This window comes from Salvia hispanica, chromosome 2 (assembly GCF_023119035.1).
Source record: "Salvia hispanica cultivar TCC Black 2014 chromosome 2, UniMelb_Shisp_WGS_1.0, whole genome shotgun sequence".
Lineage (NCBI taxonomy): Eukaryota > Viridiplantae > Streptophyta > Magnoliopsida > Lamiales > Lamiaceae > Salvia > Salvia hispanica.
In genome coordinates this window covers 12,217,654-12,243,201 of record NC_062966.1, presented here as the reverse complement: position 1 = coordinate 12,243,201, position 25,548 = coordinate 12,217,654, and the positions used below count along the sequence as shown (strand labels likewise).

General features: G+C 39.2%; 4 protein-coding genes across 5 annotated transcripts; 2 read left to right on the top strand and 2 right to left on the bottom strand.

Annotated features, from left to right (window-relative positions):
• Nucleotides 1-1,969: 1,969 nt before the first annotated feature.
• LOC125205513 (outer envelope pore protein 16-3, chloroplastic/mitochondrial) lies at nt 1,970-4,115 on the top strand. 2 transcript variants are annotated; one of them, XM_048104502.1, is made up of 3 exons: nt 1,970-2,123; nt 2,908-3,268; nt 3,842-4,115. In XM_048104502.1, the coding sequence occupies exons 2-3, from the start codon at nt 2,938-2,940 to the stop codon at nt 3,988-3,990; spliced, it is 480 nt and encodes a 159-aa protein (XP_047960459.1). In that variant the 5' UTR covers nt 1,970-2,123; nt 2,908-2,937; the 3' UTR covers nt 3,991-4,115. The 2 variants fall into 2 exon arrangements, with proteins under 2 accessions (XP_047960459.1, XP_047960460.1); XM_048104503.1 differs by having other exon boundaries at nt 2,039-2,174.
• A 319-nt stretch (nt 4,116-4,434) lies between these two features.
• Nucleotides 4,435-8,137, top strand: LOC125205512 (TBCC domain-containing protein 1-like). The gene is made up of 9 exons (XM_048104501.1): nt 4,435-5,009; nt 5,308-5,478; nt 5,618-5,995; nt 6,212-6,316; nt 6,418-6,558; nt 6,779-6,982; nt 7,208-7,300; nt 7,409-7,520; nt 7,772-8,137. Exons 1-9 carry the CDS (start codon nt 4,557-4,559, stop codon nt 7,813-7,815), a joined length of 1,701 nt encoding a protein of 566 aa, XP_047960458.1. The 5' UTR covers nt 4,435-4,556; the 3' UTR covers nt 7,816-8,137.
• Nucleotides 8,138-9,127: 990 nt separating this feature from the next.
• On the bottom strand, nt 9,128-11,944 carry LOC125203808 (FT-interacting protein 1-like). The gene is made up of 2 exons (XM_048102264.1): nt 10,809-11,944; nt 9,128-10,675 (listed from the first exon to the last, which is right to left on the bottom strand). The coding sequence occupies exons 1-2, from the start codon at nt 11,837-11,839 to the stop codon at nt 9,382-9,384; spliced, it is 2,325 nt and encodes a 774-aa protein (XP_047958221.1). The 5' UTR covers nt 11,840-11,944; the 3' UTR covers nt 9,128-9,381.
• A 1,514-nt stretch (nt 11,945-13,458) lies between these two features.
• Nucleotides 13,459-14,112, bottom strand: LOC125206293. The gene is made up of 2 exons (XM_048105566.1): nt 13,962-14,112; nt 13,459-13,697 (listed from the first exon to the last, which is right to left on the bottom strand). Exons 1-2 carry the CDS (start codon nt 14,110-14,112, stop codon nt 13,459-13,461), a joined length of 390 nt encoding a protein of 129 aa, XP_047961523.1.
• Between the last annotated feature and the right edge of the window lie 11,436 nt (nt 14,113-25,548).

Genomic DNA, 25,548 nt, shown 5'->3' with positions numbered 1-25,548 from the left:
TTGGTAAACCTTGGGCAGGTCTAGATCATATCCTATTTTTGGGATGAATGAAACAAACATAGGTTCATGTAGCGAAGGAATGATTTATCAACTACCAAACAATAGCTAGAATTTTTTTATCTCTATCACCAAAAACTAGAAAGTGGCCAATGTATATGGGTTCCTTCATTTTCCAACATAGGCAACCAATCAACCCCTTAGTGACCATATTTTACATGACTAGCTTTTCCTTTTGACCAATGTGACTATGTTTATATGCCGAATACCATAGGTTTTGAAAATGGTATATCTTGATACAAAAAGATTGAAATTCCATTTAGATAGCACTCAAGAAAGGCAAGCATGTACACTAGCCATTTTTCTACTCGTTTAAAAAGAAGAATCTATCAGGTATAGTACCTGTATAAGTGCTCTCGTACGTCTGCTGCTGCTCCCAAACCTGGTAGAGAAGGCCGACCAACTGAATTAACTGTATCCCTATTTTGTTTAGCACAAAATTCAAATAAAAATATAATGAAAAAAGATAGTGAGCGCGTGGACTTAAAGCTACCAAATATATACTATATCTATAGCCCAAAAAAAGAATTAGATTCCTCTTCTAAACCTTTCACTTAGAATTAGAAAAAAAAATTTAACTTCCCAAATTTAAAACCTACACATTTATATTTATACATCTATAAAATATATTATTCATAAATTTTGAAAAATAAATCAATTGTTTTCTAGTCCTAAGAAATTAATGTGCATGCCACACCAATACAGTGGAAATATTAATAACTAAATTTTAATGTCAATTGTTTTCTAGTCCTAAGAAATTAATGAGCAATTGTGCATGCCACACCAATAAAGTGGAAGGGGAGTGATCAATTGCTAACTCAACATTTAATTGCTAACTACAACTAATTTAAGGCCATAGGATTTTAGAAAACATGTGGTTTACAATTTGCCACGTGTAATTTTTATTTTTATTAATTAAATCGAAAAAGATAAAAAAAAACTCCAAATTAGGATTTTGGATGAAAATGTCAATATAGTGTTTCGAAAATATCAACTCAATGCTTTGAGAATGTCAACACAATGCTTTAAGAATGTTAACCTATTGCTTATATTGACATTTTACATGTATTATATTGACATATTTTATATAGTATGTTGACATTTCTGCATTGTACGAAAAAATTAAAAAATTTTGAATTTTTTTTCAAATTTTGACGTTGGAACATATGCATGTATGATATCGTTGGAATCCTTATGAAATTATCTTTAATTTGATATATGTTATATGAATTTAATATTTTGGGATTTCTTTTAAAAGTTAGTTATAACTAAACATGTAGTTAATTGACATTAATACCCCAATTGATATTTTTTTGAATCAATCTTATGGCCTTATTGACGTTTTTCGTTGATCGTATTGACATTTGGGGATTAATGATCTAAGCTCTTAATTGAATATCTAATAGCTATTATTTAGTTGTAGCTAGCAATTAAGTTATGAGTTAGCAATATAACATTCTCTCAAAGTGGAAATATTAATATCTAAATTTTAACGTGGGCACATTGGACTCTCTATTTTCCAAAGAAGAGAAATGTCCATATTAACTTAAGTACAATCCGGCCCCTAAAACAATACAAATTTAAATTCAGTTAAATTAGAGGAGTATATTTTAATAATTAAATTTATTATTGAGAGCAATATATTAAGATTGGAAGAATGTATTTTGTGTGTTAGTATTTAAAAAAAAAAAAAAAAAAAAAAAAAAAAAAAAAAAAAACCAAAAAGTATAAAAGTAACGATAATTAAAGAAGAAAAAGCTAAAAAAATGGCACTGTTACACTAGTTGCTTGTATAAGATGCGTTCAAATTACAAAATGATTTGAAGCACATAGGATAGGAGTAATTTAATTGAGAATTGGCCTTATTGTACTACAACTTTCTTTTGGTTGTGGAATAGGAAGTTAGAACCGATATAAGCCCAAACAATAAATTCATGCAACAGTTAAAGCCCAATAAGGCCCGCACGTGATGTTCAATTTGCTCATCCAGTTCATTTCAGCTCCCCCACTTCACCCACCCCTCTCTCCCTCTCTCTCCAGCAGATCTAAATTCGCATTTTCATCAGGTGAGCTCCTTGACTCGGATCGACTTACTGGATAACCGCGTACCGATTTAAGTATATTCATTATCTTACCCCCTTTTCAATTTTTAGTTACGAGCTGCTTCAATTTGATTCTAGGGCTTGTACTTCTGTGGTTAGGAAATTTATCATTCGAGGTTTGAATTGATGGTGGAATTTTGTGGTTTTGCAAAAATTATTTTTGTGTCGTTTTCATGATTGACTGTTTGCGTACATTTGACTTAGGGAAACCTTTGATCAGATTATGGAAACTCCGAGGTGCTAGCTTTTTTTGTTAGATACAGGAGGAGAAGTTTTTATTTAATTTGTGGATTTTGACCTAGTTTATATGCTTAGACTGCAGACTGCAGCTTCCCTTGAAATGTTCACGTTTGATTAACAATACATAATTCACCTAAAAGAAGTAGTACACTGTTGATAATGTTCTCTCTTAATTATCCCCTAAAAGCCAGTGGTGAAGTAGAAGTTGGACTGCTACTGTTAATTGTCACATACTTGTGAAACTATTTGGATGTTTTTTAGTGTTTTTTTAATATTATTTCAGTGTGAGTTATTGTTTTCCTGAATGCTGATTTCCTTGAGTTCTTGTTGCTACATTGTTCTGCAATGATGTAGTCATTATCACGCTATATTGCTCTGTCATTCACATTCCCTTACGTTTCTTCTTCTGATTGTTTTTGTTATATTGGCTCTCTTGATTTTTGGAAAAATAGCATTATAGTATGTTATTATATTAGGACTGACTGTTCTTTTATTCTTTGTTGTCCAGACTATTTGTATTAATCAAAAGAAAACTAAAATGGATATTGAGGAGCTTAAGAAGATGGAAGATGAAGAATCTTCTGTCATGAAAACAATGAAAGGGGCAACCACCGGGTTTGTTGCTGGCACCGTTTGGGGTATGGTTGTTGCTACTTGGCATGATGTACCCCGTGTCGAAAGAAGTATTGCACTTCCTGGCTTGATCCGGACACTGAAGATGATGGGTAACCATGGAGCGACATTTGCTGCTATTGGTGGAATCTACATGGGGGTGGAGCAGTTAACACAGAAGCAGCGTATGAAAAGAGACTATATTAATGGAGCAGTTGGAGGATTTGTTGCTGGTGCCACTGTCTTTGGCTTCAAAGGTGACTCTTCATATTTGCTTTTTTTGTGTATTTTGGTGTTCCTGATTCAGTGTCATTTATGCCATATAGCTGCCAGAAGTTGATGTTTTCACCCATTGTTGTTGGAATTCTATCATTTAAATTTGTCAATGATTGGCATGCTTTAAGAATATTTTTCATACACTAGGCATCTTTCACCTTCTTAAGCAAAATAATAATGTAGCAAAATTTGAGAGTCTGCAAGTACATGATGTGTTTTTGTTATTTAATGTATATTGCACATAAATCTTCTTTATGAATCTAAAAAATGATCTTAAGGAATGAGAGGCATTATTTAATACATGTTTTGATGGGTGCCTGGAACATTTTAATGGAAACACATAAAACTAATCAAATTAGGTACATTTCAGGCAACTGAAAAATTAGTGCATGTGACGTGGCTGTGCAACTCACAACCAGCATATTCGGTCCATCTCCCCAATATATTTGGTGGACACATCTTTTCTACTTTCTGTGTCTTTCTAAGATGCTATAGCTATTCGTCTATTATTCTGTTTCAGCCTATGCTTTTTCTGAACTGTGACCAAAATGCAGGGAGGAGCGTTTCATCAGCCTTGTCTGCAGGAGGTGCATTCGCAGCCACTTCTGCCATCCTCGAAGTATTAGGCATTGAGAAAAGGGAGACTGGCAGGGTTAATTATGTGTACACCCGCGAGAAAAGGCCTAACCCAAATGTCAACTAGATACTGATGGTGGTGCAGTTCCAGTTGAGCTCTTTGTGAAACAATACTGTACTGAGCTTTGTTTTGTGTACCATTACATATGGTAAATGACCATTTAAATAAATTTCATGTACTACTTTCTTTGAGGAGGAGAATCATTATTTACGCAGAATTTGTGGTTAAAAACATTGGCCAGTGACATGTAAAGTTATTGGTGTTGGATATTTGTTTTGCAAATCGCAGCAGGATCCTTGTTTTCTTGAATTTTAACACAAAATACAACACATGAAATTAACATTTTCAAATAGAAGAAACATTTGATGTATTGATTGTGCTTATCAGTTCACACATTTTCGACTGTGAAACCATCCCCTGCGTGATGTGAGATAATAAATTTGTAAACATTTCATCCATAGTTATTACTCCACTTTACTTGTGAGATGAATGTGCCGTATATGGCGGTAAGCCAAGTATTCATATTTCTCGGGCCGGGTCCAATTTACTAGTGTACGGACTACATTTTATTTTTGTATCTTCCTTTGAAAAAAATCATTAGATCTGAGCTCCCATTTGGCAGATCCGCAGTGATGGATTCCGAACAACAGCCGCCGAAAGTGTATCTCCACCCCCGGCGGGAGGCCTTCGAGCACGGCCTCCTTCCCATCCCCAAGCTCATCTTCACAGATGGCCTGCAAAGTCTGTCCCATATCAAATCCGACATTCTCTCATCCACTCCTAACCACCGAGTTAACTCCGAAACCTTATCCCGCGTCCTTCAAATCCCCCCCGACCATTCGCGCCTTCTCATCGAAACCATATCCGTTGTCCTGCATCGCGACTCCGATCCCCTTCTCAAGGCTACCACTCCCCAAGAGATGGATAAAGCAGGGGTCAATGTCTTTGATTTGCTTCTCTTTCTCTACATACAGAATTACAAGAGGTTGCTCCCCAAAAGCCACAAGGATTCTGCTGCTGTCGCTGATGTTTGGCCCTCTACGTCGGCTTTCGATGGAATTTTATCCGTACTCTCGCCATTGCAGGTCATCATTTTTTAGCTTCTCGTTTTTTGTTTCTGCATTGCTTCATATTGTTATATTGGAGTTTTACTTGACTGAATCTCATGTTTGCAATATTCATTTAATACCAATAACGTCCTTATTCATTCCTATATGCTCATTCTTGACCTCTCATTACTCTTTCATTACCTTAAAAACTTACATTACTTTTTGCAGTTACTTCTTAAGTGTAGCAAAAGTGAAATTAACCACCAGTTCATATCATACTGGTTCAGGCATGTTGTCTTAATTCATTGTCGCTGTATGGCTCTGTCTATTTCAGCTGGTGCGGAGCAACAGCCGTAGGTTTGTGCCATCCCAAGGTGACGAAGAGGCTCATCAGTTATCGTATCTACATAAGCACATCGGCAACATTCTTTGCCTCTTGGCAGATTCTGTAGATGGGAAAGGGAATAAGGAAGGTGAAGCAGAAGAGGAAGGTTATGAATCTATGGTATGCAATGTTTTTCCTTATTCTGCATTCTTGTAGAAATTGTTTCTCTAGGTAGAGTTGTTAATGAACATGTCACTATAATTCACTTGAGCTTTGCTTTATTGCTTTGCATTCTAGAGTTGACTTCTCCTTTCTTCAGGTGTTATCTGTGGATAAGTTCGAACATCTTGGCTTTCTGCTCTTATTTGGAGATAATGGATCTCAGAGATTTCCCTTAAGCCAGAATACTCCATTTTTTGCGAATTCAGATCCCAACATGCCTGCATCTCCTGTTCCTGCACCACTCGTTCTAGATTGGCTTCTTGAGAACATATCCTCTGCCCAGGAACATATTTCTGAGAGGTCTACAAAAGAAAATGGGCCTAGTAGTTCTTCTGATCAGGATGTTGCAATGGCTGATGCAGCCGCAAGCTCTGCAAAGCCCTCAAGCAGCATCAGAGGTCCAAGTTTGATTGAGGGGGTCTCTAAATCATCATGCGTAAAGCAGACATCTGATATTAAGGGCACATCTGTTAAGGTGAATTTTGTTATCTGTTAATTTCTAAATATCCTCCACAATCTTCTTTCAGTTTTATTTTGAGCCAAAAGTTTCCATAACTGTTGTCTGATAAGGATTAAACCAATAATTCTATTACATTTGGTGTTTCTTTTAAAGCTTCTCTATATTTGATGATTACCATGTGAAATTTCACCCTTCTCTTGTGTATCTTCTATTGATTCGAATTTTGCTCAGGTAGTAAATTGCCATGAATCAGTAATTTACATCATGGCGCCTGTGAAATATGCAACAGTCTATGGATGTTCTGATGCAACTATTGTCCTTGGAGCTGTTGGCAAGGTAGTCGAAGTTAGCAACATGATTCCATTTGTATATCTAGAGTATTCATAGTTTGTTCGTTTAAGTAATTGGAAGTAAAAGTCAAAGTAATTCTTTTACAGGCTGTTAGAGTTGAACACTGTGAACGTGTTCATCTTATCAGTACAACCAAGCGTATCTGCATTGCGAACTGCCGTGAATGTGTATTCTTCTTAGGGGTTAATCAGAAACCCCTCATTGTTGGTGATAATCACAAGTTGCAGGTGAGACTTCCCTTATGTAGTGTTTGGATCTGCCTGTGAAGCCAACAATCGACTTTCTGGCTTATTTATGAGTTTATTAGTTTGCTAATATGTTCCTCTTACCATTATCATTCAGATCATTCTAACCTTAATAGAAAGTTGCCCTAGTGGTTTTCCTCATTTTTCTTAAATCAACTTTTGTGATTGAAATTTCTTTTCCATTGTTTTATTTGTTCATCAGGTGGCCCCTTATAACACATTCTACCCACAACTGGAGGAGCACATGAATCAAGTTGGAATTGATCCAAAAGTGAACAATTGGGATAAACTTATGATTCTTGGGGTGATTGACCCGCATGATTCGTTATCTCATCCGGCTGGTGGCTCAGATATCCAATCTGAATCTGCCACATGCCTTGATCCAGATCACTATACCAATTTTGTGGTAGGTGCTTTATCTGATAGAACGTTTAGGGGGAATATCATATATGGGTTCTGCACCGCCTCTATGAAAGTTGTTTAATTAATGATTATGCCTTTCTTGTTTGCTTGCTTCCATTTGGCCATCTGGTGTACTTTTGGGTCGTTTCAGTTTAGGTTTTTTTCTCTGTCTTCTTTCTGAATTTGGTAAATGTCTTACAGAGACTAATATGCACTTTAATCATCTCAGATTCCAAGCTCATTGGTGAGTGAACAAGCTGGTTCGACAAATGATAACCCATTCCCTTTACCTGATCCTTACCTTGCATCACAACAGAAAAATGTATGTTCTAAGTAAATTCATGTTATGTGCCTCATTATGATAGGATGCCTTTTGTTCTTTGACACATACATATGACAGTGATAATCGATTCATTTCTTTGATATTCAGCATAAAAGTTTAGAAGAAGTTAAGCAACTTCTGAGGGATACTAAACTTGACGATACCCAGAAACGCGAATTATCAGGCGCACTCCATTCTTGTTTCAAAGAATGGTTATTTGGTAATGTCTACTTTATCTACTCTTTGTGTTAAGGCATATTGCAACCCCTCTCTATATAAAGTTTTACGCATTAATTTGCAGTATTCATTAAGTTTTGAGAACTTAAATTGCACCTTGTTTATGCTATGTTAAATGCTGCCGCTTAAAGATATTGTGTGGTGACTAAGATGCAGATCTTATTGTTTTGTTTTCAAAACTGATATAACGCAAGTGTGGTTAATTTTCTCTTCCCTTTCTGTACAAATGGACAGCATCTGGAAACGTTCGACAGCTTTACTACTTACCGGGCGAATAAGAGCACATGCTGTAGGAAGATCAAAATTAAGCAAGAATGAAGTGAAATTTCCTACTACATTTTCCCCCTTTAAATTAATATTTAGGTGATTCAAGTTCCGTTTTTGTTGATCTGGAGGCTGATGGGGCTTTGACGCGGCCGAGTTCGCTAACGAATCATGTTGTAGGTTCAATATAATTGTTGGCAAATTCTAACTACAAGAAAAGTGCAAAAATGTAAAAAGTTAGTATTTTTTTTCGGGGCTCTTAGAAGCTACTGTAAAACTGCAGATTCTGCTTTGATAATTACACCAAATAATCTATTTCCTTGTGGTGTTCAAATATTTCAACTTCGCAGGTGCAAAGTATAAGTTGTACTGATTTACACGAGCAGCAAAAATGCTAGTAGCTTTTAATGCTGGGGCAAACTGGAATAGCTTTTCTGCTTGGTCAGGGAAGAATGTAATGGACAGAAACGCACCTAGGCAACATTCAAGCAATCGTTAAATGAATAGATGAAGAGAATGCACCATAAAACCCAGGATACTTGCTGAGATTTTGCATTGAATTTGAATCAAACCACCTTCCCTGCATTTTTATATATTACCCCTTTGCTTTATGTAGTACTCCATAGCCCTGGACTGTTATCAAACTGACGTTTGTTGCGAACATCACAACTCCATAGCCACCCTTGACTGTTATCAGCTTCTTCGCTTCATCAAGGTCCACGAAGCTTGCTTCTGCCTTTGTCACCGAGCTTTTTAATGCCCCTATGACAGACTCAAGTTCCTGACACCACATTTCTAGGTTGGTGAGGTGATCATCAAAATTTCAGTTATAGCAAAACATCAAGAGAGTTTTTAGGATAGCAAAAATCTGTTTTTGAATAACTTCAAAAAAAATTAACATTGGTGTTAATGTGAGAATCTATTTATGAAGCTAAGCAAAATATACAAGATCTTAAATTAAACAAAAACTTGGACTAAATTATGCTCTATGATGTATGAGTTGCTTGTTGTTCTCGATTACGTATATGAGAATATGGTTTTAGGCATTACATAAATAAAAAAACAAATAATGAAGGCATATAAGGTCGTAGATAGAATTCGGTTGCTTAAAGATTTGAAAAGGCATTAGTGAATTAACTCTGAGAGAAATGACATGTTATCCCTGCCATGTCTCCACCAGATTATTTGTTTGCTATGTTGCTCTTTTTTTGTAGTTCCACTTTACTACTGTGAGTTGGCTTCTGCCATGTGGCACATGGAAGTTAACCGGAATAGACTTGTCAAATCGTGCGTTTTGGGTAGTTATTGGGTCAATCCAAACCCAACCTGACCGCTATCTTCGGGTTTTTATTGGGTCGATCCTATAAGGACCCAAATTCTAAACGTGCTTGTTTGTGTCGGGTTAATTTCGTGCGAATTTGTGTCGAATCAAAAATGGTCAGCCCTCAGAATACGTGTATTAGATAAAAAAAAAAAGATCTTGTATAGTAGGGAGTATAAATTAATTTTATGAATAGACATTAAAGATTGAATAATCAAAAAAAAAAACAGAGAAAAGAAGAGAGTGTAAAGAGGTGAAGTTAGAGCATGCAATCAGCCCGAGCGGGCAGGCGGCGGAAGAAGTTACTGGGCGCAGAAGGCATCTTGCTCCTAAACCTGGGATGCCTCAGCCAATAAAACCCCGCCAACATGACCACAATCTTGCAAGGAGTAATATACAGAGCCACCGCCGCAACCAAGCACAGCACCACAAATATCGCCGTAGCCCTCGGATCCCTCCAGCTCAGCAAGCCGATCAATCTCTCGCACTGCGTCGCCAGATCCCCCACCACCGTCTGCACCCTCCCCGCCACGCTCCGAAGCCGGTCATACCTCATCCTCACCACCGCCTCCGCCTTGGACGTCGGGAACGTGTCGAACTCCTCGTCCAGCTCGTCCTGGACCACCGCCTCCGCCCACGACAGCTTCGGGTCCATGTGCGGAGGGTGCCGCGGCCGCGCCCTGAAGTTCCACAGCCCGATCAGGAACATGTAGAGGAACGTCGTCGGGAGGATCAGCTCCGGGTAGCATATCAGGATGCACAGCAGGAGGTGCACTAGCACCGTTGTGATCGGATTCTTCCACTCGCAGACCTGCCCCAGCCACTTGCTCAGGGCGATTAGCCCTGAAAACAGAGACACGATTCTGAAGAAATTGGCCTTGCTCCGCCGCATGCTCCACATGTGGGAGTCCACGTCCAGCATGTGCTCCACCACCTCTTTTCTGAGGGGCGGCTCGGCCCTGCCTAGGCGCGAGGCCACGATGGTCATGGCCTGGAACCGGAGGCTGTCGAGTTGGCTGATGGTGAAAGGATGGATGTAGTGCATTTTAGGTAGTAAGGGCTGGGTGTAGAGGTAGAGCAAGTGGGCTAATGAGAGACAAGTGAACCTAAATGCGAGTTGCAACTCTCCCATTTTCTTCAAACCGGTGGGGTGAAGAGTGAGTAGTGGGTAGGAGTGGGTGTAGATTTTGTCAGTTTCCAAGGTGGATAGTCTGATCCGTATCTTACCGATTCGGGAGTCCCTCGCCCCGGAGGGTTTGTCGTTGCCACCGAGATGGCAGTTGTCGAAGACGGCCAGGGTCACGACCGTGCAGGGGTCGTAAACCTCCCATATATACTGCTCGTTCCATTTGGGGCTGCTGCTCTGCAGTATGGTCCTTGTCCTCACCCATTTATGCCCGTATTTGGCAACGCAGTATGCGTTGCCATTCTGGGCGAGCCCCTGGGCACTGAGCACCCCGAGCTCTAGTATCCCGATGGGCTGCTTCCAGAGCTCCCTGGCGGTGGGCCTCTGGTCGCTGATATACATGGTCGACTCGTCCAAAACATGGTACCTGTTGGCAAATGAAACAAATCAAAATCAGTGTAAAAAGAGAACTGAAACTGGAAATTTATAAATTTCTATCATGGTATGAGAGCAGTCAACGATGGATAATAAGAGTGGAAGAATGGTAAAGAATAGAGTACCCTCCTTCGAGGCAGACTCGGAGGTGGATCCTAGTGGAGAACTTGTTTATCTTCCTCTTGTCCCCCTCGAGAGCCCCGAACCCGAACTTCTCAAGGTTGTACCACTGCGAATGCACCGGCCTATGATCCAGACGCTTCTCCAGCTTCCCCAAAGGCAAGCTCAGCCTCCCGACGGCTTCATCCTTGTTCGCCTTCGTCTTGTTCTCAACCACCATCACCAACTGCTCCTCAAAAGGCTCCGCCGCCACGAACACCAAATCCTCATTCCAGAACGGACTATTCCCCCCTGTCGCACATATTTTAGTCTTGAGCATCTGATTCCCAAGTTGAGCCTTCACCAAAACCTGAGAGGGCTGGCTCTTGTCCTCCCACTCCACATCCTGAGCCTCGATCACGTTAACCCGAATGTACCACAGCTTAGGCGAAACGTACACCTTGGACCTCACACTGAAAACACCCTCCCCTGTGACAGAGCTGGCATCGGAGTGCCAAGCCTCCGGGAAGGCCTCGTCGGCCTGCGTCCCCATCCACACGGCCAGCATGACTTCCCCTCTGACCTTGGTGTTCTCGAGGCGGTACCACTGAGGGGCGAGGGGGCTGTCGGGGGGGACTCTGGTGGGGACTTCGTTGAGATCAAAGACTACTTTCCCGAGATAGTCGTCCTTGGCGACCATCTCTCTGTCTCGGACGTAGACTTCGACGGAGGAGGACTGCATCTTCTCCTTGGCGAAGGCGAACACCTGGTTCCACTCGGGGCTGATCTTCTTCTCGAAGTGCTGAGTTTTGCCCTTGTAGTTGCCGAGCTTGACCTCCACGTAGGGGTCGCAGTTGCCGGTGACCGGGTTGGGGGGGAGGTTCTGGGCTTTGACGACGCGGACGTAGAGGTAGTAGGTCTGCTCCACCAGGTCGTACGTGCTGGTCAGTCTGTCGCTCGTGATCCAGCCTCCGCCGCCGCGCACGCCGCCGTGGGGCCACCGCTCGCCCAGCTGCGGCTTCGTGTCCTTGATCTTGTAGTCGTCTCGGTTGGTCATCGCTTCTAAATGTAAACGTTGTATGTGAAAATTTGATTCGTATGAGAGCAAAATGTTTGGTAATATTTGAAAGGCTACAACATAGTAGTAGTAGTTTTTTTGAAGAGAGAGCATAATCTGTGGTGCAGCATTATGCTAATTCTTGGTAGCTAAGGAAGGAGGGCTAAAGCTAACCAGATTCTCTATTCTAGAATGATAATGCAGTTTTTTTGTATCTTAGTAGTACAAATTTTATACTACTAGAATTCTTGAATAATCTCGTTCAAGGAAGTTTGGAGATCCAATTCATGAAATTGTACCAATAACCTATATTGAGATACAGATTACAGACTAGAAAGACATTATTTAAATTTTTCTATTTTTGTTCCCATATCAAATATTGATTCATACTCCATTTGTCCACTTAAATTAATGATTGTAGAAAGGACATGAATTTTAATACGAAATTAATTAAGTCTAAGAAAGAAAGATATTACAAATTGAAGTATAGTGTACTAAATAGTGAGACTCATCTTATTAGTAGCGTAACATATGATGAAAATGTTTTTTAAAATATAAAGTGGATTAATTTTATGGGAGGTAATGTGTGGTCTAATTAAAAATATACTCCATCCATTCTCATAAAGGTAAAAATAGACAATTTTTGCTATATTAAATTGGTCAAATATTTTGACGGTTAATTTTAACAGAAAATGGTTAAACATTTTGACTGTTAATTTTAACAGAAAAATAGGAATAAAAGGGTCACAAACTTAATATATTAGACCAAAAAAATAGGGCAACTGTAAAGGACCAAAATTGGACTTTAGCCTTCCTAAAATTAGTCAAACTTCTATTTTTGATAAGATTTTTTTTCCTAATATTATGGACTTCATTCTTTATAACTAACATTCCAATAAATTTTTTATTTCTCTCATAAGTATTTTATTAATTTCGCATTAATACTTGCGTAGTTCTCAAATCCTCTATTTTCATGGGATAATGAATGTATACTTCATATAGCACGAGGGGGAGTAGCATAGCTGCATAGGGTCCACACTGCTTACAAAATAATCTACTAGTGAAAGCTCCAGTGAGAGCCCTAGTGATTGCCACGTCAGCATACTCTATCTTTCTGCAATGATGAAGCCCTAGTGCATGCCCTATCTATTATCCATTTCTCATTTCAATTTTAATTTTATTTTTTTATGTTTACTAGTTATAAATAGTAAAATTAGACTCCAAATTAAAAAACTAGCAAAAAACATACATTACTTAATTTTTTTTAAAAAAAATACAACGAACGAAGTACAATTTCAACGACCACTACGTCTCCAAACTTCTTCAATCATGTTGTTCATGAGTTGAAGATGAGCTTGTTGGTTGCGCATGCTCTCCTGAGCTTGTAATCTCTCGCTGACTTCATAGGGTAAACCTCGAACGATCGGCGGGGTTGTATGACCTGCGCTCTAAGCGGCTTCATCGTCGGACCCCTCGCTAGCTGCACAACCTTCATCGTGAATAATCATGTTGTGCAAGATGATGCACGCGTACATGACATTGGCGATATGATGCATGTACCAGAAACGAGCCGGGCCTTTCACTATTCCCCAACGTGCTTGAAGCACACTGAATCCTCGCTACACGTCCTTCCGTGCAGCTTCTTGGCGCGATGCAAAAAGCTCTCTCCTCTCATCCGTTGGGCAGGAGATCGTCTTCAAAAATACTGGCCATCTCGGGTAAATGTCGTCGTCTAAGTAGTACCCCATATGATACTGTCGTCCGTTGACAGTGAACTTGATAACCGGACCGTTACCATTGCATTGCTCGGTGAAGAGACTCGACGAGTTCAACACATTGATGTAGTTGTTTGACCCCTCTACGCCAAAGTGAACATGTCAAATCCAAAGACTGTGGTCAACGATGAAGGATCATCGTCGGGTGGGTACCCTTATAACCACTGGTGAATTGGCCTCTCCACGCTGTAGGACAATTCTTCCACTCCCAGTGCATACAATCAATACTCCCTTATATTCCAGGAAAGCCGTGCACCTTATCATGCATCCGCATCAGGTTCTGGCAATCTTGGGCATTCGGCTTGCCCAAATATGTGGAGCCGAATAACGCCCGCACAAAAATCTACCAAACACTCCGTGAAGATACTCATTGAACATGTCCGTCGTAGTGCCGTATGCCAACTGACGAAGCGCAACCATGCACTTCGTCAGCGGGGATAGACCCTTTCTGTGGGCCGCATCTTCCCGCTGCTGGAAGTACTCGTCGCGCGCCTCCATCGCGTGAACAATCTGGAGAAACAGTTCTCGCCGCATCCTAAACCGTCGGCGAAAAGCCGCTGGCCCCCACTGGGGCTGATCGGCCAAGTAGTCCTCGAACAGACGTTGATGAGCTAGGACATGCTCTCGATGGACATGGACGGATGTCCGTCAGTGGATGGGCCTCGGGACCTGCTCTTGGGCCTGCTGTTCGGCTTGCTCTTGCTCTTGTATTGCACGAATACCTGCGAGAATCTGGTTCCCGAAAGCAAACATTGCGCGTTCCATAGACCGACCAATATCTTCCCCGGGAAACATTTTGAAAAAGTGAGTGAAAGAGAGATTGCAATGGAGAGAGGTTTGAGAGAGATGTGTGAGAGTGGTGTGAAAAATGAGTGAAATTTAAGGTATATTTATAGAATTTAAAAAAAATAGCAAAAACGCGTCGATCGGGCCAACGCGTCATCGAGCGCGACCCTGCAATGGGCGCCCGATCTCATGCCTGATGGATCGGGCGAGAGATCGGTCGCGACCGAACTCTCAGTCGTCCTCAGGCACGCCCAACCTCTGCAATGGATGTCCGATCACGCCCGAGCCTGATCTCGGGTGATCGGGCGTGAGATCGAGCATCCATTGTGGATGCTCTAAATATATAGTACTACTGTATAAAAAAACTTACTATGAAACTAAAAATGTCAAGAAAAAAAAAAGACTTTAAAAAAACTTGAAAATGTAATAATTACATTAATTTACAATTTTGCAAATTTTGTGTAAATTGCGCAATAATGTAATTTACACTATTTCAATTAATATCGCCAAATTCGTGGCAATCTTGTAAATGCAATCAGGTTTATTTTTGGAATAATAAGGCAGTTTAATTATTTGGATGAATATTTTTCCCCGTCTCATGCGTGAGATGTTCAAGTTGACTCAATTACTCAAATAATACAAACTTCCACTTGGAATGAGTTTCATTTTAAGCTTTTTGTAGATTCTTAAATCACTAGATCACATTAGAAAATGTGTTACCATTTTAGCTTTCATAGATTCCTAGCATTAGATCAGATGCCATTCTCACATAGACACCGATAGACCTTAATAAATCCAGCTATGATTTCAAATGGAAATGCAATAGTCAAGAAGAAGGCTCATAAAAGATGCTTTTGTCCTTTATTCTTCTTTTACATCAACTTTGAGCGGCGCATAATACTTTCTTCACTAAAAAATCACAATCGATTCTCTTATTTCGTTTTATAATTTAATTATATATAGATGCTTTGATGCCTCAATTACTTAGATTTAATATGATTGGGTCGATAGAAATTATTCAACTGGTTCCAATGTTCCATAAATCCAAATATCATACTCCTTCAAAACTCTTTCCATTTTAAATGATCATAAAATCCAAGATTAAATGGAGCGTTTATTCATTGAAAATTATGGATTTTAAAATTATTAATATGTTTAGTATCTTTTAGAAAATATTACTAGTATGTTTGGTTATATATCTGCCAGCCAAATTTGGGCCATTATTTATAAATTAGGCACAAGTGATGGGCCGACAAGCTAGGCCGAGTTTGAAATGGAGCCTACAACATTTTGGGTTCGGCAATCATAATGTATTTTAGATTAGATCTGACTCTCAAGTCTCATCTAATTAAATTTGAAATCGTTTCGGTACATCATTCTTTTCACTTTGCAGCAGATAAGACGCTCAATTTTTCCGACTATTCAGAGTCGAGGAATACATTGACCAAAATTCTATTGGGACAAAAAATTGTTAATAAACACGTTAGGATACGATTTTGATTTTTGAATATTGAAAAATTTCAGATGTCTAATTTACTAAAAATTGGAAAAAGCATTATTGAAATATCCGAAAATTATTTCAAATACATAGCGTTTCATTTGTCAATTATCATATGTATCACAATAGAGATCAACTTTTATAACAATCAACGTGCGCCTTGTTAGCAAATGAAACGAAACCAAGTACAATAAATATCCTAGGAGGGAGGGTGTTAGTAAAATGAAAACAAATATAATAAATACTCCCTCCGTCCGCCATTAGAAGTCCCGGTCACTTTTGTGCACTCAGTGGAGAAATGGTAAAGTAAGAGAACGAGTGCGGAAAAGTGACCGGGACTCTTAATGACGGACGGATGGAGTATTCAAATAAATGATGTTATTATTATTATATAAATCTCATATGTTATTCCTTTAATTTTCGAATGAAACTCATGAACTTTTGATATGATCGATATCAGGGTGGGTTAAATTATTCTAACAAATACGATAGTACTCTCTCCGGCCCAATGAAGATGACTCATTTTTCTTTGTAGTTTGTCCCACCCAAGATGATCCATTACAAAAATTAGAAACTCTTTTATCTCTACTTTATCTCCTTTCTTTTACTTTACTCTCATAAAGCTGCACAAAATCATGTGTCGTCCAAGGAATGGATCATCTTCCTTAGAACGGAGGGAGTATATATTTGGAGTGAAACGGAAGAATGATAAATCTATCAATTCCTCCAAGGTTTACCTTAAATAGTTTAAAGGACTTATTTGCAAATGAAACAAAACAAATACTTATAATTAATAAATATTCTGTATCAATATAAATAGAAAATTGAAACCATTATATATAAGTTTCATGAGCTACTCTTTTTCATCACAATTTGAATTAGAATGTAACCCACTAAAGAAAGTATTATGAATTTTACGTTTGACATACATATTTGGATATAGTGGTTCGTTAGGGGAGTGGTTAAAAAAACAACTCAATCTTTTGTCAAAACGAATAACAACAGAGATTTCATGCATCTATAATTGACATTTTGTATAGGTATAGTGGACTACCTCCCTGTAATGAACATAATGTGTGTATACATATATAAAATGTCCACATGTGCATGAAATCTCCATAGTTATGCGTTTTGACTTGATCTTAAAACCAGGACCCGACTCATTAGGCTATAACTATTGTTAGTATGTGTTGAGATTTGATCGAAGATTGATAAGAACGAAACAAGAAACTAGAAATAACACACGCGGTTTACGTGGTTCGGCAATTTGCCTACGTCCACGGAAGGGATGAGATGTTTATTCTTTCGGTGGATTACACAGAAATGGAAACAAGAAGATGAAAACTCTCTCGAGCGACTGCACTCTACAATGGTGAACTCACAGCTCTTTCTTTTCTTCCTTCACTACTCACACTCTCTGTTTCTCGTAGTTAGTTAAAATGAGGCAACTGCCTTTTATATATCACACTTGTAGAGAGCTCAAGTTAGTTACTAACTGACTCCTCTCTCAAATCTTGATCCCATGCAACTCACTATCATGCACCCTCAACCAATGAACCAATGAACGAGCCAAATGCTCACTCCATGCTCATGCATGTCTCGGCCGCATCCTACAATCTCCACCTCGGCAGTGACATCAACAAACATCTGCTCTCAACCCTTCAAACCTGCTCCACCTTAAACTGACACCACACTCACCAGCTTCAAGCAATGCTTGAGCTTAGAAACTGGCAAGGTTTTAGTTAATGCACCAGCTGCATTGTCCTCGGTCCCAACCTTCTCAACTTCAACATCCCCATTTGCTATCTCATCTCTAATGAAGTGAAGTCTAATGTCAATGTGTTTGCTCCTTTCGTGGAAAACTTGATTCTTAGCCAATATTATAGCACTATTGCTATCACATAACACCTTCACTACCTTCTGTTCCACTCCATAATCATTGATGACTCCCATCAACCATTTTCCCTCCTTCACTGCCTCAGTTAGGGCTATGTACTCTGCTTCGGTGGTAGATAATGCTACCACAGATTGGAGTGAAGACTTCCAACTGATTGCTGAACCATATAAGCTGAAGATGTATCCTGTTTGGGACTTTCTTGTGTCTAGATTTGTAGCAAAATCTGAATCACATTATCCAATAAGAGGCTCCTCCTTCCAACCCTTCTGTCTCTTGAAGACAATCCCAGTGGACTTGCTGCCTTTAAGATATCTCATGATCCACTTCAAGGCTGCCCAATGTTCTTTCCCATGGTCCTTCATATACCTGCTTGTAACACTAATTCCATGTGACAAATCTGGTCTTGTGCAGATCATCAAATACATACCACTGCCTATCATATTTGCATATGGTATTTTCTGCATCTCAGCCCTTTCTTCATCATTGGCTGGTGCTTGCTGAGATGACAGCTTAAAGTGAAGGGCTAGAGGGATTGATACTTCTTTGGAACTCTCCATCTGAAATCTGCTGATCACTTTGCTCAAATAATCTGCCTGAGTAAGGTGCAACTCTCCCTTTTCCCTATCTCTTCTTATGTCCATGCCCAGGATCCTTCTTGCTTCACCAAGATCTTTCATGTCAAACTCCCTTCTGAGCTCTTCTTTTACAGATTCCACATCATCCAGAGTCCTTGCAGCCACAAGCATATCATCTACATACAATACAAGATATGCAACTATGCTTCCTTCAACACACTTGCTGTAAACACAGCTATCATATGTTGACTTCTTGAAACCGATTGAAGCTAGATGAACATCAAACCTTTTATACCATTGCCTACTGCTCTGTCTTAGTCATATAGACTTTTCTTCAACTGACACACGTTATTCTCCTGCCCAGAGACAACAAAACCAACTGGCTGCTCCATGAAGATTGTCTCCTCTAGTTCACCATGAAGGAAAGCTGTTTTAACATCAAGTTGATGTAATTCCCAATCCCTATGGGTTACCACAGACAACAGGATCTTAATAGAAGCATGCTTTACCATAGGAGAGAAGATCTCATTGAAATCCACTCCCTTAGCTACAAGCCTTGCTTTGTATCTAATTCTATCTCCCTCAGAAACCTCCACCTTCTTCTTAAAAATCCATTTGCATCCCACTTCCTTTTTTTCATTGCTTCCCATAAGAGGCTCATCAAAAATCAAGGATTCCCCTTTAAAATAAAACCAAAATAAGTTTTATTTCATAATCCGAAAATCTTGCGGGGAATTTTGAAATTTTCTTTGCCTTCCTTCAGCCCAAGTTTTGGGGAGCTACGTGGGTTTGGGTCTTTTTCAGGCCTGTCTTGGCCTTTCGGGGGCTCCCAGTTGAGGCTCGACTCGTAGTCACCCAGGGCTCCACCTCAATCAATGTACCGTCATCCTCACTCTTGAAAAGGCATCGACTCTCATAAAAGAAACATCTCTACTAACAATCAACTTCCCTCCGACTCGGGACCATAATCAATCTTTAGACCCGCATATCCAAAAATGCATTTTAATTTTTCGGGGACCCTTTTTCCAAGGGTGGCTCTACATAAAAAGGGTTTGAAGCCGCAAAATCAGCACCCCGCCATACCACAAAAAGAACCTCAAAGTATGGGAAGATGGATTTTATTAATCGATCACCCGAGAGCTTTTCCCCCAAAATTTCGCTAACCCGAGCCAATATCAGATCTTACCTCTCAAGGATAGTTCTATTCATGGCCCTACTCCATTTTGTTGTGGATTTCTAGGGTTGTCTTGTCTTTTAATGCCCCTTGCCTTACAAATTCATCAAACTCATGATGATATTCCAATCCACCCGTCTAAGGCTTTAAACTCCATTTTTTCCTTTCCAACCATGGTGTGCCACTCCTTAAAGAATTTAAAAAGTTTTAAATTTTTCCTTCAAGATCTTAACCCAAATTTTCTAGAAAAACCATCTATTATGGGGTCTAGACTTTAACGAGGGGGGGGGTTTGATATCACGGATAAAAGGCCCAAAGGTTATTAATTCTAAGGGCCAAGAAAACCGTGGAACATCAAAGGGTTCTTGGATTCACTTACCTAAAACCTCAACCCACTATACTAAAACAAAAAAGGGAAGGACATCCCCGGGAGAAGGTCTCGCCCATTTGAGGAGTTTTGGAAAAAAAAGGGTGGCCACGCCCCCAAATTTGGGTGAGTACAAAAACTCTGTTGGGAGACTTAAATTTTACTCTACCTCCGGGTCTAAAAAACTGAACGTACAACTCTTTATTTAAGAAATAAATATTTAAAATTAAAGAAAACAAGAGTTTAAATAACTAGCGACTTTCCTAATTTAGACAAACAAAGGGGAAACAAACATTGGGACCAATTTCCTTAAACGACTAGGGTCCGGATAAAAAGGAATACGAAAAGTAAAAGGTCGAAAAAGGGGCTAACATAAAACATTTGATTTTAACTACCACCAAACATCATCTTCTTCGAATAAATGAGAATAACGGGAAAAAAGAATTTAACATTATGAAAAAAAAGTAAACTTGGGTCCAAACTAAAAAAGAAATTAAAATCGAAAAAAGACACCACGGGCCCAAGAAAAGAAAAACGTAAATACCATGATCAGCAAAAAGAAAAAACAAGATCGCCCAAAATCCAACTCAAATCCAACATAACTCAACAAATCCAAACAACTCCATACAAAAACAAAATTTTCCAAAACCAAAAAAGAAATCTTTTGAATATTCCAACAATAATTAACAACGCAAAATAAAACAAGAAAAAGCTCACCCAACAAAATCCAACAAAAGCAAAGGAAACTTCCATAAACGAGATAGGTTCAAATCCAAGATAATCAACAACTAAGAGTTAGAAACAAAAACAAACAGTACTTAAAAACCAAAAAAACCTCAAAAAAATAAATATTGTTTCTTCCCCTTCAAAAGGCTGTTCCCAAAAAGAAAAAATAACGAGATAAACCACCACGGAGGGGAATCACCCCATCCCCAAGTGGGGAAAAGTGAAATGAAATTTTTTAATGGGAACTAAGGGAAAGGAACTAGAGCCTTAAAAAAGGGAAAAGGGGGCCTTCCTGTTTTCAAGATTTAGCTCTTTTTTAAGTGAAAACTCGATCCCAGGGGATCCTCCCGTAATTTGACGCTTTTCCCCTTTTAAGACTCTTAAAAGGAATCGCCATGCTCTATTTTGTTTCCCCCCCGCCCTTTTAAATTTTCCCGGGGCCCCCCCACTTGATTTTCCTTCAATTTCATCTCTTTTGCATTTGCCCGGGGGGTAACGAACTCGGGTCCCGGGAAATTTTCTCCCCAAAAAATTTTTCCACATTAGCCCCCAAATGCACGATTTTTACCCTAAACCGATGAGAAACGAGCCTTTTCATAGGGGATAAAAAATTTACCTCCATTCATTGTTGGGGGGGAGATGGACCCCCTATATCCCGTGGGCATACCAACCCATGTGGAGGATGCTTGGCTTTTTAAAAGGTTGTTAGTGTTTTTTCCCCAATGCACATTCCGAAAATTTTTGATGCTTCCATTTCCCCCCAACATTTCTAACCTTTGACGCCTTTTGACCAAGATGTCCCCCCATGCCAATTTTTTATATCGAGACCACCGTTTGGAACATCGACCTTTTTGATCATCCCTCAATCTTAACTTGATATCACCTATGCCTCTTACGGAACACATCTGATTATTCCCCAAAGTGACAGAGCCTTGTGATGGCTCAAAAGTGTCAAACCAATCTTTGTGTGAACAGATATGGAAGCTACAGCCAGAGTCAACAATCCAGCTTTCTCCCATCTCTCCTTCCACAATATTCATAACTTGCATCTGCTGCTCTTCCTGAACAACATCAGTGGATCCTTGATCAGTGCCTTCGGCTGCTTGCTTTCTCTTCCAAGAAAAGCAGTTCTTCTTAATATGCCCAGGCTTCTTGCAATAATGGCAGCTACGAGTCTCCTTCTTATCCCCCTTTTCTTTATCCTGAGAATTCTTGGATCCTCCTGCCTTTGGTTTGAACTTATTCTTGAATTTCTTGACATTCAAGATTTCTGCAGAGGCATCATTTTGGCCACCTCCAGATCTTTGCAGATCTTTAGACTTAAGAGCTGACTGTACCTCCACCAAGGTGATAGCCTTCTCTCTACCATATAGCATGGCATCCCGCAGCTGCTCAAAAGACTTGGGAAGAGCATTGAGCAACGCAATTGCTTTATCCTCTTCCTCCATTTTTGCATCGACATTTTCAAGATCATCAACTATCTTGTTGAATTGATCCAACTGATCTCCTATAGCCTTATCATCCACGAATTTAAAGGAATATAGACGTTGCTTAAGATATAACCTGTTAGCCAACGATTTGGTCATGTAGAGCTCCTCCAATTTCTTCCAAATCGCAGCTGCGGACTCCTCCCTCGCAACTTCTCTAAGAACCTTATCATCCAAATTTAAGATGATTGCGCTACGAGCCTTCTTCATAATTTCTTTCTGCTTATCGGTCGACTCCTCTTCTTTTGTTGCAGTCGATTCGAGAGCCTCATCGAGCCCTTGATGAATGAGCAGCGCCTTCATTTTGATGCGCCATAAACCGAAATCATTCCTCCCGTTGAATTTCTCTGTTTCAAACCGCGCCATCGCCATCGATCTATCTTCTTCGCTTCCCACAGACGGCGCCACTTGTTGAGATTTGATCGAAGATTGATAAGAACGAAACAAGAAACTAGAAATAACACACGCGGTTTACGTGGTTCGGCAATTTGCCTATGTCCACGGAAGGGATGAGATGTTTATTACTTCACTCTTTCGGTGGATTACACAGAAATGGAAACAAGAAGATGAAAACTCTCTCGAGCTACTGCACTCTACAATGGTGAACTCACAGCTCTTTCTTTTCTTCCTTCACTACTCACACTCTCTGTTTCTCGTAGTTAGTTACAATGAGGCAACTGCCTTTTATATATCACACTTGTAGAGAGCTCAAGTTAGTTACTAACTGACTCCTCCTCTCTCAAGTCTTGATCTCATGCAACTCACTATCATGCACCCTCAACCAATGAACCAATGAACGAGCCAAATGCTCACTCCACGCTCATGCATGTCTCGGCCGCATCCTACAGTATGCCTTGAATCTGTATAGGATTAGGTTTTCTAATTGGGATAGAATTATGTTTCCTAGGCACAGTATGTCTCATATGTGCCTATATATATGGGAGTAGAGCACATAATTATGTGATCTGATAGATCCAATCTGTAGCCATAATCTGAAAACCGCAGTCATAATATAATTTGTTCTCCGTTCTTGCCCGTGGACGTAGCCAATACAACGTTGGTGAACCACGTAAATTATGTGTCTATTTATGTTCTTTTGTTTCTCGATTCACAATTGCCCTATTTGTCATAACAAACTGGTATCAGAGCCAGGTTAGGTGGCTATGGGTCGGGCCACGACCCATGTTTGTGTCGACTGCGTCTGTCCCGATGTGATCTGGTTTGAGGGGGAGATTTGTTATGTACAAACTCCATCCCACATCGGGAGTCTGAGGGAAGTTGGAAGGTGTATATAATTCCTGTCTAACCCCAATTAGTTTGAGGCCTTTTGGGAGTGACCTAAAAACAAATCCGTGCAGGCTTGACCCAAATCGTACAATATCAAAAGTTTGTTGCAGTCGACGATCCTAACAAATTATCAAAGCCTGGTTTTCGGACTAGGGTTTTGAATTCCGCTGCTAGGGTTTTCTAGTAAATCGAAGATGTCTGCTCTAAACATGAAGGTCGACAAATTTGGGAGAAGTTTCTTCGTCTGGCATTGTAATGATGTGTTTGCAAGGTGAATTCGGTTGATGGAAAATCTGAGGCAAGAATGGAGAAGTGTGTTCGTCTGATATTATGATGATGCATTTGGAAGAAGGGAGAATTCAAGTCAAGGTGGAGATTTGTTAGTATGCCTTGAATCTGTATAGGATTAGGTAACCTAATTGGGATAGGATTATGTTTCCTAGACCCAGTCTGTCTCATGTGTGCCTATATATATGGGAATAGAGCACATAATTTTGTGATCTGACAGATCCAATCTGTAGCCATAATCTGAAAACCGCAGTCATAATACAATTTGTTCTCCGTTCTTGTCTGTGGACGTAGCCAACACAACGTTGGTGAACCACGTAAATTCTGTGTCTATATACGTTCTTTTGTTTCTCGATTTACAATTGCCCTATTTGTCATAACAACTATCAACGTCTGCCATTGATCCATGAAAGATTCTTCATTTTATGTAGAAGGTGATTTGGCTCGTAAGTTTTGCATCAACGTCTGCCGTTGATCCGTGAAAAGATTCTTCGTTAATAGTTCGTCGATATTATTAGTTGTTAATTAACTAAAAATAAAATTTGATCGGTTATTCAATCCGCGCCCACTTTTTTAGTGTTATACATACAAATGTGAATATATGAAATGTGATCACGTAATTGAATGATGGAACATGTATTGGAAGACTAGTCATGTCAAACTCCAAGAAATTTCATATTGAATTGGGTCGAGACAAGACACCCATGATCACAATTCCCATGGCTAAAAGCTCTTTCAATTATTTCAAAATTTTCCGAAAACAGAAACCAGGTAAAGAGGGCTGGTGGCTCCCACATTTCTGCCTTTTTTCCTCTAAATTGTTAATGCGGTGCTTTAAAAATAAAATAGGGCCAAAATAAGATTATTATTTAAAGAATATGAGTCGATGAAGCTACATTTTATTTACGAATTCGAGTGAATATATGAAACAACATTTTAAAGATGAAACGATAAGGTTTCACTCATAATTAAATTATATTGTTTCGCACCATCGAATGGCCATTCCGAGTAATGAAAGTCCATACATATGTCTTCATATGCAAAGCGAAATTTGCTCAATCAAAATCACTAAAAATTGGCTCCATCGAGAGCACCAAAATTTACTCATTTACTATACAAAAATGCCCCTCGAATTAGTTTAACGACGTACAAAACAATTATTATTATACATGTACATAAATAAGACTCCTACTGGCTACTACTATTACGCATTAATATGAAACGAGTTTATGTTAATTAACTTGTTCGAATTTAATAATTAGATTCAAGTTACGGAGAAACAATCAAAGTCTAAAATGAATTAATTATTTGCTAACCGAACTGCGTCAATGGTTGACATAAAACCAATTATAGATTGCCAAAGCTAAAAAATGTTAATCGGTGGTTGCACAAATAAGGTTTTAAAAAGTAATTAAAAATAGGAAAAAACATTTAATTTACGAGAGTGTGATTCATTGTATCTGAATATGTCGCATCTTTTTTTGAAGTCTATGTTTTCCAAATTTTTTATTTTCAAGTACCGTAGGATATTTTAGAATTAACAGTGTGTTTATTTCCTCAAAGTTTCCCTTAAAAAATAAAGCACTTAAACCATTTGATTTTGTCACTGCAGAATTCCAATACTAACTTTATTATATATACTTCATAGAATAAAGCCATAAATAATTATGGGACAAAAATTATACTTTTACTGCAACTGTAAATTTCCAGTACTATTTCTTTTATTGTGTATTCAAATGAAAAGTAATGTTGCGCGTGCTTAGTTTATTGCTAAAAATTGAAAATTTTGAATACACATACTCGACCAATACGATTAATACATCATTCAATGTGTTTGACTAATATAAAA